The sequence below is a fragment of the Ceratotherium simum genome, chromosome 6 (assembly GCF_057802395.1).
Source record: "Ceratotherium simum simum isolate JZ-2026a chromosome 6, ASM5780239v1, whole genome shotgun sequence".
Taxonomy (NCBI): Eukaryota; Metazoa; Chordata; class Mammalia; order Perissodactyla; family Rhinocerotidae; genus Ceratotherium; species Ceratotherium simum.
In genome coordinates, this window is record NC_141905.1 from 63,733,558 (window position 1) to 63,752,343 (window position 18,786).

The following is an 18,786-nucleotide window of genomic DNA, read 5'->3' on the forward strand; positions in this document are numbered from 1 at the left end:
CTCATAGCTCTTCTAGAAGGATTTGCCCATAGGGACCTGAGGCCGGGAAATTTTTTGTTACTTGTTGCTAAACTTACCCAAGATGACCCAGTGAGCTATTACCCCCACCTGAGAGCTCTTTCTTGGAATCTGCTCATACACCTGATCGGGCCATTTTCATTTGGGCCTCTCCCCTCACAGGAATGGAAAAGCAAAGCTCAGGGAGGTCCCAGAGGCCAAGCACCAGGGACAAGCCCACGCACTGGGTGAGGCTCCTGGAGGAATGCTGAGGGATGCCACTAGTGGCCCCTCCCCAAGCCCACTCAAAGCAGCCCCACCGGCTGGCCGCAGGCCTCTAATGGGACTCCTGGAGTCACGGCTTCTCATACAGAAACACGAACAAAGCTCTCCTCCTTGGTGGGGGCAACTTGGAGCCCCGGAACAGGCAGCCCCAGAGAGCTGCTACCCCCAACCCCTAGAGGGTGAGTGGGGAGAGAACTACACCCAAGATAGCTTCCTCCAGCATGGTGCCCTACTCGGGGCCCAGGGAACCGCAGAGGATTAACCAGGAGGCAGCAGAATGTGTGGGAAAGAGGCTGGTAAATTACCTGAACTTTCTGGGCCTCAGATTTCTCATCTGTAAAACAGAAGTCAAGCCACCTGTGCTTTATGGGGCAGTGGTGGTGATTATAGGAAAGAAGGTATTTGGCTCACTGTCTGACACACAGGAGTTGTTTCAATAATCCCTTTCTTGCCTTTCCCATAGGTTTCTGATATTAATAGTCTCCAGAAAGCAGCAAAAGGGTTTACCTTGAGCCTGAAATATCCTGGTCCTGGGATAACCATCCTGGAGCCCCAGCTGGGTTTGTGGTAACTTAGGAATAGGTTCTCTCCCTGAGCTGTTCCTGCCCATTTCCCTTCCTGCCTCTGTGTACCATCTTCCTAGTTCCTAAGATCTGGTCTGGTAAAGATCCTACCCCAACCCAAGGAGAAAAGGCTACACCCAAAGCAAATAACTCCTAGTGCAGCTGCCCTAGAGGCCACAGGTCCAGGTATCTCATTTGAGACTCGCCACAGTTACAGTGATTGGTCAGGCAGTGTGACTGACACCCATGAGCACCAATCACTGATGGAGCTCTTCCCATCTCGATCCTGTCAATCTCTGGCGCCTCCTGTCCCCACACCCAAAGACAATTACCATCCTGCCTCACAACACACCAGCAACTGCAGTCTCCTAGGCCACGTCAGAAGTGGGTAACTGTCTGCTTCCCCATTAGACTGTCAGCTCCATGACATGGAGATCAAGTCTTCCTTGTTGAGCTCTGTGCCTTGGTGCCTGGCACACAGCAAGAGATAAAGGTTGGGGAATGAATGAATGCCTGATCTCCAGCTCCTGACTATATGCTGGCTTGTTTGCTTGGTTTGGTTGTCTCCACTCTGAATGAGTGGCCATCCTCTGATCAACACCCCACCATGGTCAGCAGTTAAGATCCTGGTACTTGACGGCAGAGAGACGGGGTAGGAAGCTGGGAAGTTATTCTGTCATTATTTTGTCACTGACGTCACCTACCCTCCACATCCCCATCTCCCAGCCTCCAGGGGGTCATCCCACCACCTCAGGGCCCTTGGAGGAGACACTCCGTTCTAGAAGTGGTCCTAAGGTGGGGAGGCCTGGATGGAGTAAGATAACAGAAGTCAGGGGGTCAAGGTGGGGCCATGAAGATTTCCCCCTTTAAACATGACAGGTCCAAGGCATCCCAGCTGAGTCCCAGCCCTCAGCCATGGCAGATTATAACTTCACTCTCCAGGCAGTGAGCAATATTGTCATCAGCTCCAACCCCCCAGCTCTGGCCTGTCCCCTAGACTAGAATGTGGATGTCTCCATCCCCTAGTCTCTCTGTCCTGGTCTCTGGATCAGAGTTCCTGCCCAACCTGGCTCTGACTCCATTCAGGCCCTCAACCCTAAAACCACTTCTAGAATGGAGTTTCTCATCCAAGGGCCCTGAGGTGGTGGGATGGCCCCATGGAGACTAAGAGATGGGGTATGCAGGGCAGACTAGGCCCTGGGATCCAGAATTATCCTCCCAGCTGCCACATCAGCACCGATAATATGCTCTGGCTCCACCAAAAGTGGAGACCCTTTAAGTCCAAGGATGCAAGTTTGTGTTTGGCTACGCAGTGAGGCCTGGGACACAGGGCTGGGCTCAAAGCAGAAGAAGGGTGTTAAATGCTCTTAAGGGAGGCACTGAGGCGGGACTCTGGATGCTCATTCTCCCTGGGCAAAGCCCCAGTGATAAGGTGAACTTCCTTCCTCTCCTCTAAGGGACAGTCAGTTAAAATCCCACTTTGTTGGCGTTCGCCAACCCTGGTTCTGCTCCCAATACCAATGCCAGAGGGAAGCATGCCCCTCACGATGTCAATACTCTGGGGAGCAGTATTATTTATGCCCAAGCATGAAGGAGTTGATCTGATGCTTGCCTAGGAGGTGCTGATTGAAGGAAGGGGAGGGGGATGAGAAGCAGGCCCCCCAGGGCTGGGTTGGGGCTGGGGGGGTGAGAACCTCATTATTGTGTCATGTTCATTGGCTGGTCCGGGTCCGCTCCAATGTGCTAAGCCATTTTCATTTTTTCTCCACCTGACCCTCCTCCCCCTCTGCCCAGTGCTAGGTACATGGTGAACATGCAGAAAATGCCAGATTAAATATGCAGAAGGGTCAGGACACTTGGTTGGTGTGCAAGACGGAGATGAGGATGCCCCAGGTAGACAAGAAAGACTCTGGGAAAATGGGCTTTTCCAGTTCTCCCCAAGAAGGAATGGGGCAGCAAACGGGCCAGGCGAACCCTTTCCCCACTACCAGAGGAGGTTGGTGGAGCCCTCCCATGCTGGGCCTTGGAGACCCCTTGCTGGCTTGAATTTTGGCCTCTCTCTACGTCCCAGAGCTATTGCTTTCACAGATCTTGTTTAACTTGAGAAGGACAGGGGAGGAGGGGCAAGGAAAACTGCATTCTTCCCCATCAAAGCCAAGAGTCTAAAGTAATACTTCTGGTTGTAACTGATCCCGGCCTGTTTGTGATTATGGCCCCTTGCTTGCTTTCTGGCAGGATGGCCCTGGAACCCCACAGCATGGCTGATGGGGAGAGACACCCTCGCTCACTTGGATGATCTTGTCTTCGTCTGACATGACCAAAAACATCCGTCAGCCTCTCTGCTTTCAGCAGTTCTCCAAGGCAACACTTCAAAACATTACTTGATTTAAAAAAAGGAGGGACAAAGCCACCCCCAACCCCTACTGTGAAATTCCACAACACTAATCATATTCCTTCTGTTACCAGCACCATCCTGGAAAACACGGCAGCACCAGCAGTCTCATTGGCTGATGCAAATTGAAGGAGAGAGGGAGCCTCGGGATTGGACCATCTTCCTCTTTTGCCTACCCCCCCCCCCCGCCCCCGCGCAGACTCGGGCGCGCACACACCCCCACACCCCTTTTGCTTACCCCCCTCCTTTCATTAGGGGAGAACACACACACACACCTTTTGCTGCCATAGCACAGAAGTGGCTTAGCAAAGCTCAAGACTATTTCTCAGCTGTTCTTTCTCTGGAAATTTAATCTGCAAAGCATTTGGCCTCACAAAGCCCATTCCAAAGGTGTCCAGGAGCCCACGAGCCCTGTGATCATCATTACAAACCCAGGGATGTTTGCAGCCAGTGACCCATTTGGCTGCTCAGAGGAGAGCTGGCTGAAGGCTTGCCAACATGGTCAAATTCCCCTCGCCTGCTCCCTCTAAACTGAAATTGGCTTTTTCTTGGCACCCCAGGGGTTAGAGGGGATCTTAGGAACTCTGGAACTACGGAGATGAAAGGCCTCCTTCTTGCCCAGCTTGGTAAAATCATGATGGTGGGGAATGGGGGAGCTTGGTATCTGAAAAGCAACTGTGGCCACTGTCTTCACTCCTAATCACAGGTGAGGAAAGCTGATGCTCAGAGAGGTAAAGCGCCCTGCCTGAGGTCACCTGGTTAGTGGATGGCTGAGCTTGGAACCTAGAATGACCGAGATCCTCTTATGCAAAGCCTGGCATTCCTTCCATGACGGCACACTGCTGCTCTACCCATTGAGATGACACCCTGAGCAGCGTGCTAAGTGGCAATCCCTTGACTCAATGCCTTGAGCAAGACACTGGGCTGGAACTGGCAGAAAGCCCCTCAAGGCACAGAGAGGTCACTTGGCCAGGCCAGGCCTGGGAGAAGCCTATAGCCAACGCTGCAGGCACGGGTGCGTGGCACGAGATCCCAGGCCTGGCTGTGGGTGCATCCTGATTGCAGCAGCTCAAAATCCTGGTGCAATCAAAAGATGGTGAACACGCTGAGTGCAGAGAAGGCTGGGGCCTTGTGAGGGCACAGGTTAGAAGTACAGAAAACAAATGAGAAAAGACAGAGTGTCCAGAAACACCGAGACTGGAGGCCTGGCCAACCTCAACAGCACCCTCACCACCTTCCTGGGGCAAGGCAGGAACAGAAGGGGCAGAAGAGGCAGGGCCTCTGGTCTGGGGGGAGACCTACAGCCAGCCATGGGATGGCCTCACCTCAGCCCCAAGAAGCAGCATTGCTAAATGGGGGAGGCTGCATTCTCAAGTTGGGGTGTCTCAAGATGATCTTGCAGGCTGAAGTCACCATGTTTGAAAATGAGTCTGTTTGAATGCATGGGGCCATGGAGGATATGCAGGAAGCGCCCTGAGTCTCGAGCCTGCCTCTGCGCTGCGTGTTCCCAGGCTCTAGCATTAGCACCAGGCTGAGGGGCCCAGGGTCAGGGAGCTGAAGAGCCCGCTCACCTCCTCCCCTCACCTGGGGGGCTGGATGGGCCTCAGTCAGGGGTGACATGGGGTACACCCAGCCCTGAGTCGGTGGCAAGGCCTCAATGGTGCTGGGAGTTGCCAGCAGGCCTCAGAGCTAGCCACCTCTGCATCAACAGTCCACAGCCATGTGGCAGCCCTGCCATGAATAAGCCATGTGACACTGGGCAAGTGGCTTCAGTTTTCCAGGCTCTGTTCCTCCTCTGACAAAGGAGTGGTTGGGGCAGATGGTCAGAAATGTCTCCCTCAGCTTGGTGTGGAAGGACAGGAAAAGCTCTCCTTCACCTGACATTTGAGGACCTCAACACACCCCTCCAACCGGTTTATTGCTAGGTGAACATCTTCTCTTAGGCAGCCCCAAGCACTGCTGCCAGATCACTCTTGTCCACACCACCCTCCCCACCTTTGTACATGTCATTCTGGTTCACTCAGCTCAGAGCACCTTCCTCCTTCAGTCCTTGTTCAAGGCCCATCTTCTCCAGAAGACTTCCTTGACCACCCAACCCAGGCATCACCCCGTCTCTGAACCCGACAGTATTTATGAAAACCCAGAGCCGACCATGCCTTCTGGTCCTGCCCTCCTGTCCCCTCCATAACACTGTACGGCCCTCGCAACACTCTGCTTTCTGCCTTGCACATGGTAGGTGCACTGTGAAAATGATCGACTCACTGCATCTGGGCCTTTATCCTGCAAGTAAGAGCAAGTCCTAGAATGCTGTCACCTCCAGCGATGGGAAGATAGGGACGGCTGCTCCACCCTGGTATGGGGCACACTTCAGGACACACAGTAGGTGCTCCGTGTTTGCTGAGTGAATGAGCAAACCACATTCTAGAGAAGCAGTCCCTGCGTGTAGGACGTCACTCAGACAGGGCTGAGACTGCTGAAAGACGTGGGGTGAGGGGGGAAGGAGGCAGGATGGCAGCTCTTCCTTCAGTCCTGTAGGGTTGGGGGAGGGGCCAGGATAGGTCTATTTATTTGGACAAACAGGGAAGGTAGAGTGAGCTGGGGCTCTGACCAGCACCGCCCAGGCACAGCCCAGCCTCTGCCCTCACACCTTCAGCCCTGCCCACCAAGACCCTGGTGAGCAGTTCTTTGGGGAGACCACAAGGGCTCCCGACCTATCCACCCATCCAGTCCAGCCCTGGCCCACGGACCTGGCTGAGCCAAATTCTGGAACATTCACACAACTCTTCTGCAGGAAACTTGAGTCAGCGTGCTTCCCTCCCCTTTCATATTTCCTCTGACCTGCCCCTTAGCCTTTCTCCTACCCTAGCTGGGTCTTCAGCAGCCCTGACCTCTGCTCTCCTGCTCTCTGTGGCCTGGAGAACTCACGCAGCAGAGCACTCCGGGGTTTGGCTTTCCAAAGAAGTAAAATCCACGAGGAAGAGAAATGCGAACATCCAGATTTCCAAACACTGGATACACAGCATGTGTTGGAAGCCCATGCCCCACCTTGCAGCTGTGTAACATTGGGGCAAGTCGCTTAACCACTCTGGGCTTCAATTTCCGCCTCGGAAAGACAGAATGCCAACATCTGCCCTTCCTCTTACCAAGGTGTTTTATAAACTGCATGGTTTTATATCTTGTAAAATATAAAATATTCTGATTCAGAAAGCGGTCACCTTGAAAAAAGTCCCAAATCCCTTACTAGCTAGCATGAGCAGGTACTCCCCAGGTGGCCTTGACCTCTCCTATGACCTCCCTAGCAGGAGTCTAAGAGAAGAGACATGCAGGCTTCAGGCCATTGTGCTTAGAATGTCCCTTAACACACAAGGTTCTGGGACACAGTGACCCAAAGGGACCGATGGGCCAGATCTAACAGGAGAGAAGGATCTGCTATCACAGCACACAGCACTCAAAAGCCCACTTGTGGGGCCGGCCCTGTGGCTTAGCGGTTAAGTGCGCGCACTCTGCTACTGGCGGCCTGGGTTCGGATCCCAGGCGCGCACCGACGCACCGCTTCTCCGGCCATGCTGAGGCGGCGTCCCACATACAGCAACCAGAAGGATGTGCAACTATGACATACAACTATCTACTGGGGTTTTGGGGGAAAAAAGGAGGAGGATTGGCAACAGATGTTAGCTCAGAGCCGGTCTTCCTCAGCAAAAAGAGGAGGATTAGCATGGATGTTAGCTCAGGGTTGATCTTCCTCACACACACACAAAAAAAAGCCCACCTGTGGTTCGCTCACTTGATGGCCAGTCCTTGGCAGACTCTTTCTTGGAGTTTGGCTTTCTCTCACCTCCCATGGCACCTGGGCCATGTCCCCACAGTTTAGTCCAATAAAAGCTTACGGGAGGCAAATGCATTTTCTCATGAGCCTGAGAGGTGCCTGACTAAGAAGGGAAATGTAGAGCTGGGGCTGAGACAATTAAATGAACCCAAAAACTCCAATAATTCCATATAGCATATTTCAAATGTAGATAGAAATGAAGTTGGAGTTACATGAGCCAGAAGCTTCCCTCCACTTACTGGGATTCGGCAGCTCAGCTCCCAGGATGGGGAGCCCCAGTGAAGACTGGCTCCCACCAGGCTTCACGGAGCAACTGGGTTAACCTGGTCAGCCTGGCTGTGCCCCTGCAGTGAGGCCAGGGAGTCCGGGTCACCACCAGGAACCCAGAGGCTGAGGTTATGGAACCTGAAAAGATGGTGACAGAGATGAGGGCAGTCACCCGGGTAAATCCCACTACCACCAGCGTGGTTACTGAAAACCCAACTGCTGAGGGGTGTAATATCACACGGCTACAGGGCAATCTGGGGAAAGAACACAGGGCAATTTCTCAACCCGAATTCCCTGAGGTCCTGACAAATTATACTCCCCAAAAGTGCCGTGATCCCAGGGTGGAAATCTGTTACATAAGAGTAGAGGAAATGTGGTGCAGGGAGATCTGTTCCCTGCTCTTCAGCCGCGTGGTGAGAGCTGTCACTTCTACTGGGGACAAAGGCCACGTATATATGTGTGTGTATGTGTGCGTGTGTTGAGGGCCTGCGGAGGGTTTCCAGTGTCGCCCCCTCCTTGGGCACCTGGGCCAGGAATGTCTGGGGAGGGGTGTGGGGTCACCTGTTGGCTACTCTGTAGGACTCCCACTTGGTTGTGGTGGCCGCTACACCCAGAACAACACGCCCTGGCCTGGTACCCACCAGTCTCTCCTGCTTCTCTGTCCTCACTCACCACCCCTCTCCCCCAGATCAGCTGGCCTCTGGTTCTCCCTCAGTTCACCAAGCTCCACCTGTTCTCAGCTTTATCAGCACCTCTTCAGAGAGGGCTTCCTTGGCCACGCTCTCTCACCTCCTCCCCCTGCTTATTCGCTACCATTGTGCCCTGTTCATTTCCCGCATTGCACTTTTTGTTTTTTTGTGTGTGTGTGAGGAACATCGGCCCTGAGCTAACATCTGCCAATCCTCTTTTTGCTGAGGAAGACTGGCTCTGGGCTAACATCTGTGTCCATCTTCCTCCACTTTATATGTGACACCGCCACAGCATGGCCTGACAAGCGGTGCATCGGTGCACGCCCAGGATCTGACCCGGTGAACCCCGGGCCGCCGCAGTGGAGCGCGCACACCTAACCGCTTGTGCCACTGGGCCAGCCCCCCGCATTGCACTTTTTATTTTCCTGATTTACTTGTGACTGTCTCTCCACTACATATGAGCCTCGTGAGGGCAGAATTTGTTGGCCTCCGTCACCTCTGGGCCCCAACCTGGCACTTAATGAGCTAGTATGGATTCAGTGACGACCAACCACCTGAAGATTGGCCTTGCCGGGGTCTGGGCAGAGGGGTTTAATTGGTCCCTTGGTGTTCAAACTCAGAAAAGCAGCATTTTGGGGATGCTCAGGAACAGACTTGGTGCAAACTTGTTTGCCCCTCCAAAGGGAAGGCAGCCAGGTGTTGCCGTGGGGCTGAGGCTGGAATGAGCAGCTGGCATCACTCTGGCCCTTCAGCTGGATTTCCAAGGTCACCACCGAACCACATCTTTTGCTCAGAAATGACTATTCGAGGAAAATGGCCTCAGAGGAGTTTGGCACATGACAGGTCCAAGAACCATCATGAGGTCAGAGTGATTGGCCCCTCTACTTGCCCAACTGGAGCAGGTGGAGGCAAGGCAGAGGGTGCCCCACTGTCCCACACAGCAGCTGGCCCCAGGCGGGTAGCTGGCAGCGCTCAGTGCTGACAAGCCCTTGGCATCTCCCTGACAGCAGCCTGTACAGATCCAGCTCGAGGAAAGAGCTATTTCCAGTCCCCGATACACCTTCCCCTGCCACTTTCCTCCCTGCAACCAGATTGCTTGCTTCAAGTACCACCATTCTCAGGTCACTCTCCTGCTCCCCTGCCTTCCACAGCCCCATCCTTCCTCCCCATCCACTTTTGCCCAACTTCCTTTATTAGCACATATCTGCTCGAGGCAACCAGACACCTGCCTTGCTGTCTCAGCCCCAACAAGCCAGCCCTCTGCCTGGCACTCCAGAGACTCACATGGAACTGGAATTCCTTCCTCTCTCTGCCTACCTAACCTCCCTCATTCTCCAAGGCCCAGCTCAATGCCTCCAACTCCTCCAGGCAGCCTTCCCTGACTGTGCTAGTCTCCCCCTGTCAACACCCCACCCCCAGCATTCAACAGAGCCACTGAGTGACAGCAGCATGGAGGTGTCACAGGTGGGCTTCTCCTCTCCCCAGCTTGCATGAAGCCCCCTGATCCCACTGGGTCACCAATGGGAACCTGACTTCCGTTTCCAACTCTTCTTCTTGTCTTAGGCTGGGGCCCTAAGCCGCCCAAGGAACATCTCCAGGGGGACGACTACGGTCCCCAGCATGGTCTCCCTGCTTCATTACCCTGTAGTAAGTTCCCTGCTTGCCCTACCCACCTCACAAAACCATCAGGCTGAGAGAATCCTCAGACACCACCGACTGCAATCCATTCTCTGGCCAAGTGGGGAAATCGGGGCCACAAGAGGGAAACTGGCGTGCTGTGGGCCCCAAGGTCAATCTGTGGCAGAGCTGCCCCAGTCCAGCAGACTTACTAGCGACTATTATGTACTGAGCACTTACTGTGTGCCAGGCCCTGCACTAAGCACTGAATTCCTTTTGAATCAGCATATACCAACCCTATAGCTATGGGTACAATTATTCCCATTTTACAGGTAAGGAAACTGATGCTTAGAGGACCCAAGTAACTTTCCCAGGGTCACCACTAGTAAGTACCAAATCAAGATTAAAACTAGGCTTATCTAAGTTGGAGCTCATGTTTTCAATTGCTAGGCTACCCTGCAATCTCATTCTCAAAACAATCTCTAGCCTGGGGTGAATGAAGCTGGGCCGAGGGGCCCAAGCCTGGATTAGGATGCCCAATTCTGCTCCCAGATTTATACTCTATGGTCCTTTCCCTTCCAGCCAGCTTTGTGAAGTGGAGAACAACTGCACACAAGAGAGTCTTGGACCAGAATGGACTTTGGAATTGGTGATTAGGCTGATGCAGCAGCAACATGCATACACATGCTGCACTTAGAAAGAGAAATGCTGTCAGAGACCAAGGCCTCCTGAGAGCTGGGACAGCACCTCCTGGGCCAGTCGCCACATCTAAATGGAGGTTGATTCATTGGAACCAAACTCTTAAAAGGCTGTTGCAGAGTTAAGAGTGTTAGTTCACTTATCTGCAAGGCAGACTGCAATAAACCTGCCTTTCTAGCAACAGCCTATCCTATCTTTATTGGGACATCTCTTTTCTAGGGTAGCTTGGCAGTCAGAATTAGCCATCAGGTGGTTACTTAGGAAGCACATAAACTAAGCAAAAGACATAGAAGATATTCAGAAGTCCCTTTAAGACAACAAAAAGTCTGCAAAGCTATCCCAGCCTCACAATACAGTCCACCCCTTACGTACTCAGAACGCTCACATATAGAGTCTGAGCTCCATAAAGGCAGGAACCTTATGGGTATGTAGCCAATCAGCACAGGGCCTGTGACAAAGCAGGTATTCAAAAACTGTGAAATAACTGAATGAGTGAATAAATGAATAAATACCATGTAAAGTATATTTCTCCCTTATAAAAAGCCTATGCAGAACTAGTTATAACAATGTTCATGAAGAAATATCTAGAAACAGAATAGATCCTCGATGTTAAAAAGATTCCAACTCACAAAATATGTGGCTAAAGAATGCATTATCTTTGACAACACAAAATAATCACTAGGACACACAAATCTGAGAAAAGCTTCTTAGTTTGTCTTATTGATATTTTTCAAATAATAAACGGTTACATTTCATTAAAAAAAAGCCCATGTAGTATGTATCATCGCCCCCTCACACTGAGGAGGAAACAGAAGTTAAGTGATTCCCACTTACATCACACAGGGTAGCATTTGATCTTAAACCTAATATTCAGATTCCTGATTCTTTGCTCTTTCCACTGTACACACAGCTGTGAAACAAGTACAACAGTCGCAGTCAACATGTTTTTGGGTACCTTACCCGCTCTGTATCTTCTTTTTTAAAACCTGCCCTCCAACAGCCACTGCTGAAGAGGTTGGCTAGGCAGCCATGTTTATACCCCACGGCACTTCTGGTCACAGCTGATTGGCCCAGGGCTACACACCTGATCTAAGGTCTGCCACTCCATTGGCTGGCCAGAAACCAATCAGATTCAAACATCAAATTTTGAACTCCGAGACCCAGAGGCCATCGTCAGTTAGCCGCAGTTATCTCAACTGAAAAGTCATGCAGAATCTAGTCCTGACAAGCCAACAGCAGAACAGCTGCTGTTATGAGTGAACAGGAAGAGAAGGAAGGCTGGTCTGCAGTTAGGAAATCCCAGCTGGGCTTGAAATCCACATGGCACCCAAGAGAGAGACAGAGACAAGAGTAGCTGCTTTGGCTCATGCTGACTTCCTGATTCCCAGTCCCTGTGAGGCTGGGATGTACTTCCCACCTTTGGGTTCGGTGAGATTTTCCTACATCCTTTCAATAATCTCTTGAGCAAGTTTGAGTGGATTTCTGTCCTCTGCTCACAACTCAATTGGGACCAAAGCATTGACTCTGAGGAGATTGAAGATTCTCAAACTCCCCAAGGCTTAGTTTTCTCACCTGTACAATTTCTCACCTGAATGGACCAGCAGAGCTCAAAATTCCTTGCCAGAAAAATGCTTTGATCTTAGATCCTTATAGCTATGTGCCTCCAAAGAAGTATAAGAACACCCAGTGTTATCATGTCGGTGCCAGGAAAGAAGCAAAGACTCAGAGAAGAAAAGCTGACGCAGGAAAATAAGCATCTGTTGACTCATATCCCCACATCCTCTCCTGGCCCCTAGTCCCGAGAAGAAGTAAACAATCCTGGAAAGTTGGAGGCAGCTTTTTTCAACACAGAAATCAGAGCAACCAGGACCCTGCCATCACCACTCTGCCATAAATTAGACCAGATTATGTCTGCTGGAAGGTGAAGCCAATGCAGTCTTTGAGGCATAAGAATGTCCTACAAAGGCAGCAGCTCACTCACTGCTGGCTATGTCAAGGGTGGAGGGGTTTCTAAGGACAAGACAACAATGGCTGCTGCCTGCCTTGCTGGTTGGCAAAGCTAACAAAGCTGTTGAATCTTTCTGCTAGATTTGTCCCTGGTGATCAACGGAGAAAAAGAGTCCTTTTCTGGCTGGGCCCCAGGTCTACTGCTTGACCAAAAATGCTTTCCCTGAAGCCACTCAGGTCCCACTTTGGTCGTCTTTGACTTCTGTCCACCTATGCTCCCTGGAATAGGCTTGTGCTGGGTACACATCACCCTCTTAAGCTCCTCTTAGCTGTTGCTTGTCTCCAAGTTCAAAGGAACAATTAACAAATTCCCACTACCTATGAGCACTGTGCTGGAAGGTGGGACACAGCGACATCCTTCTGTAATGATGTTCCAGGGAGCCCTGTGGTCATCTCAACCAGCCCCCACCTTTCCCCTCTTTCCAACTCGCAGCATCACCAGCTCAGTCATGATCCCACCAGGGATCAGCCCACTCTCACCCTCCCCCCACGTCCTCTGTAGAGGGGGAGAGATCTCAGCTGTTGGACTCTAGGGAAATGACCTAACCTCTTAGCCTGTTACTTCAGCCACAAAATGGTTCAAGTCCTTCTACTGCCTGGGGTCCTGCCATGATTCCAATAAAGTGATGCCTGTGAAGTGCATGGCCTGACACCTGTTGTTTACTGTTTACTGACTCTGAATTGCTTTCCAGACATACATCGCTCTTTAGACCGATGAGATTACAGAGCGCTGGCACAACCACACCTCCAAATCGCTTGGTGGCTATGGTTCCAGCCAGAGAGCTTTGATGAGCAGGCGGAGCCAGAGATGGCCAGATCCTTTTGTGAACACTCTACTAGAAGGACTTCCAGTCAAGTGAGAAGGGGACACAAGCAGAGTCCTGGCTCCCAGTGGGCAAGGCGAGGCCCTAGAGGGCGGGAATGGTGCTCACTGGGGCTGCTGCCCCAACAATTCAAGTGGAAATGCCTCAATACACCCACCAAGTGCCAAGGTCAAAGACATTACAATTGAGTCTTTGTTCCAGAGTTCAAAAGCCTCACTCACCACTCCTTCCTAAGCCAGCCTGCAGGATGCACAACACACCTCCCCTCCCCCACCATCAGACGTCCAGCTTCCTTGAACTGGGAAACCACCCTCCCAAGGATCTGCAGTGCGGCCCTCTTCCTTTCTCCTCTCCACCCACATAGCTTCTCCGGTTAAGCTGGTCATACACTCCAGGCCTCCCGGTTTCTGACAGCAACAGAGAGCGTAGCTTTGCATGGTGGACATAGCACTCCAAGGTCCCTGTGTAAACATCTTGTGCTGAACAGCTGTCTCCACCAACGGTAAAGATACAAAGTCCCAGAGAAATGGAAAAGCCACGTTCAGGGAGGCTCTCGATACCTGACACCCAGGGCCCTCTAGAGTCTCCCAGCCACTGAGTTCAGACCTGGGAGAGGGCTCAAGGAGCTCATCTGCTCTAGGCCCTGCTTCCAAGCAGCCACCAGATTATCTCCATTTTACAGAAGGGATAACTGAGGCCCAGAGGACTAAGGGACTTGAAGCCACCCAGCCTATAGGTGGTGCGTAGAGCCCTGCTTCCAAGGACAGCAGCTCCCTCAGAGGGTCTGTGTGCCAGACTGGGCTGCTCTGCGGAGTCAGGCTGCCTGAGCCTCTTCAAACAGCCCTTGGGGACTCCTCAGGACAGGAGGTGCCTGCACGTTTTCCAGGCCTAACACAGAACCCCCACTTTGCCAAGGCTCTCCCTCCCCTACTCCTAGGCAGAACTCCAAGTGTTCCCAGTGTCCTGGATGAGGATGGGAAGGCAGAGGACACACACGTCCCTGGCAGTCAGGGAGTTTTATAGCAGGCTGACTTCCTTTTGTGTGGGGTCTCCTTTTCAGCCATCCTAGCCAGCAGCTGGTACCCAGAGACATGGGGCTCACTCCTCCTGCTGTTCCAGGGTTATACAGCTGTGGTGACATAAGACAGGTGAGGCGGCAGGAGGGTCCCTAAGCCAGAACTCTACTTCTGAGCAGCCCTGACCTTATACGGAGAAGTGGGCTTGCCTTTTTTCGGAGCAAGCTCCAAAACAAACATCTCTCTCTCCTCGGTGGCTGCCTCCAATCGCACCACTGGAGATCCCTTCCTTTGGGTCCTGAGGTGCTTAGGGTTTCCAGAGCCAGGCCCCTAGGACAAATGCAGCTCCCCTAGGGGGTGAGGAGGTGGGGCCGGTACTGTGACAAAGGTTGAAGGCAAAGCTGTGCGGGAAGGAGGCCAGCGTGGGTACCTGGGGTGAAGGGCCCAGGTCTTATGCTGGTATGTGGCTCTGCCAGGTGAGGACTGCTGCCGCCAACCACCTTGGCGATAACTCCAGGCACAAGGGCAGAGCCTGCCTCTCTCAGAGTGGAACATGCTGTGAAGACCCCAGACTCAGGAGGGCCATGAGTCAGACCTATGTTGGCATCACAGCCCTGTTTCTCAGAGAGCATAGTTCCTGAGGCTCCTGCAGTAGGAGTCTGAACTCACTTTCCCCAGCAGGCCTACTGGGATTTCTTCAGCATCTCTACAGCTACTTGTTGCCCACAGGCATAGGAATCAGAGGCCCAGGAACATCCCTGTTCTGTTCTGCTTTTGACCGCAGGTGACTCACTTCCACTCAATTTTTCTGTGCCTCAGTTACTCTATCTATAGAATGGGCACAGCCATTCTTTGGTCTGCCTTCCTTTCTGGGCTCAAAATATTGGAAAGGAACAGAGTGGGACAGGAAAGAAGAACAGGCCCCTCCCCTCTGGGAGTGTCCTCTAAACACAGCCCAGAGAGGCTCCTATGCACGGGGCCTTCCCCCGCAGCAAACTGAAACCGAAAGAGAACATCCTAGGAACCAATTCGAGCTCCAGTAAGCTGTGGGCAAACTGCTGATGGATGTCTTGGGCCAGAGTCTGTCCCTGGCCCTGCATCTCAGACTAACGGACTCAGGCCCTCCTCTCTCCACCTGCAGAGACTCCTGCTGCAGATGGCTTGAGGCACTTGGGCCCGCTCCCCGAGAACCCTGGAACCAGCAGCCTCCTGGAGAGCCATCCGCAAGGCCCCAGACAAGACAAAGCCTCAGCTCCCAATGACAGGGCAGCTGCTGAGGACCCTCCCTGGCCCCAGGACCTGGCTTCACTCCCCTGTCTGGGCCCTCTTCCCAGGTCCTGGCAGCCTTCAGCTCAGCAGGGGGCAGTCAGCTCCCCACCCAAACACTAGCCAACCGCCTCAGGCCTGGCCTTTCCTCAGACAATCCGCCAGGGGCCCGAGGACCCCAGACCCCACAGTGATGTCATGGCCTGCCTTCCCTACCAGCTAACCCAGTTCTCCAGCCCCCGCCTGGACCCTGGCTTGGAATATGGCCCCAACATGGGAAGCTGCTGTAGGGCACCCTTAAGCTGGGTGCTACCTTCCCCATGGGCCTCAGAGGGCATGGGGACCCTGAACACAGGCTGGACAGTTACACCCACGCTGCCACCCTGGCCTTGAATTAACACGAGCTGGTTAATTACCGCGCGCTGTGGAGACATTCTTCCACCACCAGGCGAACTGCTGGCCTGCAGCCCAAACCAACAGGGGAAACTTCAGCCTCCTCGGCCCTCTCCCCGCCAGATGGAAATAACGTATAGCTGCAAAGGTGGGGGAGGAGGAAGGGAACAAAAACCAGCCGTTTGAGGAGCCAGGCCGGAACCCTAGTGGCCGGCCAGCCGTCCGGGGCACTCACCGCTTTCGTTCTTCTCAATGACATCCACCACCTCCCCGGCCTGGAGGCTCAGCTCCGAGTTCTCTTGCTTCTTATAGTTGGACACCACCACGTACTGTTCCAGGATCATGGGCTCGGCGTTGGTGTCGGCACCTGGCGAGGGCAGAAAGCACGCGGTGAGCCAGCGGCCAGCCATGGCCCCGCGGCCGGGGCGCCCCCTGTCCATGGGCCTCGGGGGAGGCTGCTCTGTCGCCAGCGCCACTCCCAGGGGCTGCCCGCAGCCAGGGCTCGCAGCTCACTGGGCCCCAAGGACAGGCCATATAGCAAGCCCCCACACCGGCCCGCTGTAGCGCGGGGACCGGGGGACATGGGGAGCCGGGGGACAGAGGAGGGGTGGTGGGGAGTAGAAAGAGACAGAGACGGAGGCCAAGGAAACTGAGAGGAAAAGCCTTCTGCCGTGATGAGTTAGTCCCAGCCCCGCACGAGGGAGTCAGAGGAGAGGCCTGGGGCGGACACGGTCTCTCCAGACCCCTGGGCCGCAGGGGCGCGAGGGGAGGGCCGCGAGCGGGCGGGTGGGCGGCCCATGAGGGCTGAGGCCAGAGCACAGGAGAGAGAGAAAGGCAAGGCCCGAAGGAGGGCTCCTGCCTCCCTCCAGCCCCTGTAAACCCAGAGAAAGAAAGTCAGCAGTCCTCCCCTCGGGAGGGAGAGGGAGAGAGCGGGAGAGAACGTCTCCGCAGCCAGGGCCCAGGCAAGAAGTCAAGAGGGTTTGAGGCCGCCAATCACTGGGGTTTACTCGCAACCCTTAAATAGAAACACATGAGACCCATCGAATGAGGAGCCGGGGGTGGAGGCAGGGGAGGGGGAGGAGGGCTGAGACTGTTTACTTGAAACCCAAGAAGAAAGTCCCAGCACCAGCGGCTCTCGAGCCCAGCCCACCCCCCGCCAACTTTTCCTCAAGTCCGGCTCCGTCCCTGCCCCTCGGGCTCACCCAGGCGCTGCCACCGAGCCCAAGGGCCTGGTGCAGATGGAGCAGCCCTGGGCCCGCTCTCCCAGCCCCGCTTCCAGAGGGAGCATCCTCCAGCGTCGCTGCCGCCCTCTGGCCACAGGGAGACTGACTCAGTCTCCCTCTGCCTTTAAGCTCTGGGGCTCGTGGCCAGGCTCCTGGAAGCCTCCAGCTGCCCTCTCCTGGCAGTTTCATGAAGCTCGAGGGGTCAAAAGGTGGGCTCAGCAGAAGGAGGGCAGGCGGGCAGGAAGCTCCCAAGAGCAAGCAACTTCTCTGTCCTCAGCCACTGAGCCAGGGCAACATCCATTAAGCAAGCATGGGGCTGGGAGGTGGACAGACTGGGCGCCCATCTCAGCTTACTGGCTGTGTGGTATTGGACATGCTGGGTGGAGGTGGGCATAAAACATCTAAGACAATACATGCCCTGCTAGGAGCTGAAAGGATCCAAAAACCAGAGACCTACTGGTCACTTCCTACAGGAAGCCTTCTTAGACTACCTCCAGCCCAAAGAGAATTCCTAGTACACGTAAACTGTGTCTACCCCCCTATACATCTGCCAATCTTCTGGAAGGCTGGGGGCTTCACACAACCACCCTGGCTATAGAAATGGCTGAGAGGGTCCCTAGGCACCACACGGCCCCCTTGGTGCTTCAGCCTGCAGCCACATTCCCTGCATGCCTGGGTCTAACTTGGCAAATGTTCTGTGCCAGGCATGTACACTGTCCCACTTTATTCTCATAACAACCTTCTTACGTCCCAATTTCACAAAAGGCAGCTCAGAGGCCCAGAGAGGGCAAGAGGCTTGCCCCAGCTCACACAGCTGCAATGGAGAAAACCAAATTCACTTGGTGTTTTAGGTCTAAGCCCATCTCTCTTTCCATTAACAGAACTGCCTCTGATTTCTGTTTCCAGACATCCCCTTCTTCTAGCACAATGAACCTCAACTCGGTCTCACAAAATTGCCTGGGGAGCTTTTAAAGAATACTGGTGCCTTGGGGCTGGCCGGTGGCGCAAGTGGTTAAGTGCGCACGCTCCACTGCGGTGGCCCGGGGTTCGCCGGTTCGGATCCCGGGAGCGCACCGACGCACTACTTGGAAAGCCATGCTGTGGCGGCGTCCCATATAAGGTGGAGGAAGATGGGCACGGATGTTAGCCCACAGCCAGTCTTCCTCAGCAAAAAAAGAGGAGGATTGGCAGATGTTAGCACAGGGCTGATCTCCTCACAAAAAAAAAGAATACTGGTGCCTGGGCCCCACCCCTGAGACCCAGATTTAACTGGTCTGGGGTATTTTTTAGACACTGGCTCCTCCCCCGTGGTTCTTAGGTACAGCCAGGGGTGAGAAGCACTGCCTAGATCTTTGGGTCTTTCCATTGGGGGGGCTCTATTCAACCTGGGGCAGGGGGCAAAGGAGGGGAAAGAAATCCCCTGCCCCTGGCAGTTTGCCATGAGGTGTGGGCCCCACAGCCCCAGCTCAGCCCTCTGGAGACCCAGAAGGGACGCTGCCACATGGATACATACAAGCACAGCCCCAGGCAGCCCCTCCAAAGCCAGGATTGTATTTCAGGCAGAAATGCAACCAACAGCTGGGCAGCAGGGCCAGCCCAGCCCTGCACTTGGATGGGGCCAGCTTCTGCGCCTGCTCTGCCAGCCGGACAGAGGCCGCACTGGGCACAGCGCTGACAGAGACTACCTCCTACTGTGCCCCTGGGGGACATCAGTGCCTCTGT

At 53.9% G+C, this 18,786-nt stretch overlaps 1 protein-coding gene across 4 annotated transcripts in view; it reads right to left on the reverse strand.

Moving 5' to 3' along the window:
• The window catches only part of SH3PXD2A (SH3 and PX domains 2A), a 237,339-nt gene that overhangs the window by 40,729 nt on the left and 177,824 nt on the right, over positions 1-18,786 (reverse strand). For all 4 annotated transcript variants that reach the window (XM_087432546.1, XM_087432544.1, XM_087432545.1 and 1 more), the window contains one exon: positions 16,077-16,208. In XM_087432546.1, coding sequence (XP_087288672.1) covers positions 16,077-16,208 — 132 coding nt within the window. The remainder of the gene's footprint in view (positions 1-16,076; positions 16,209-18,786) is intronic.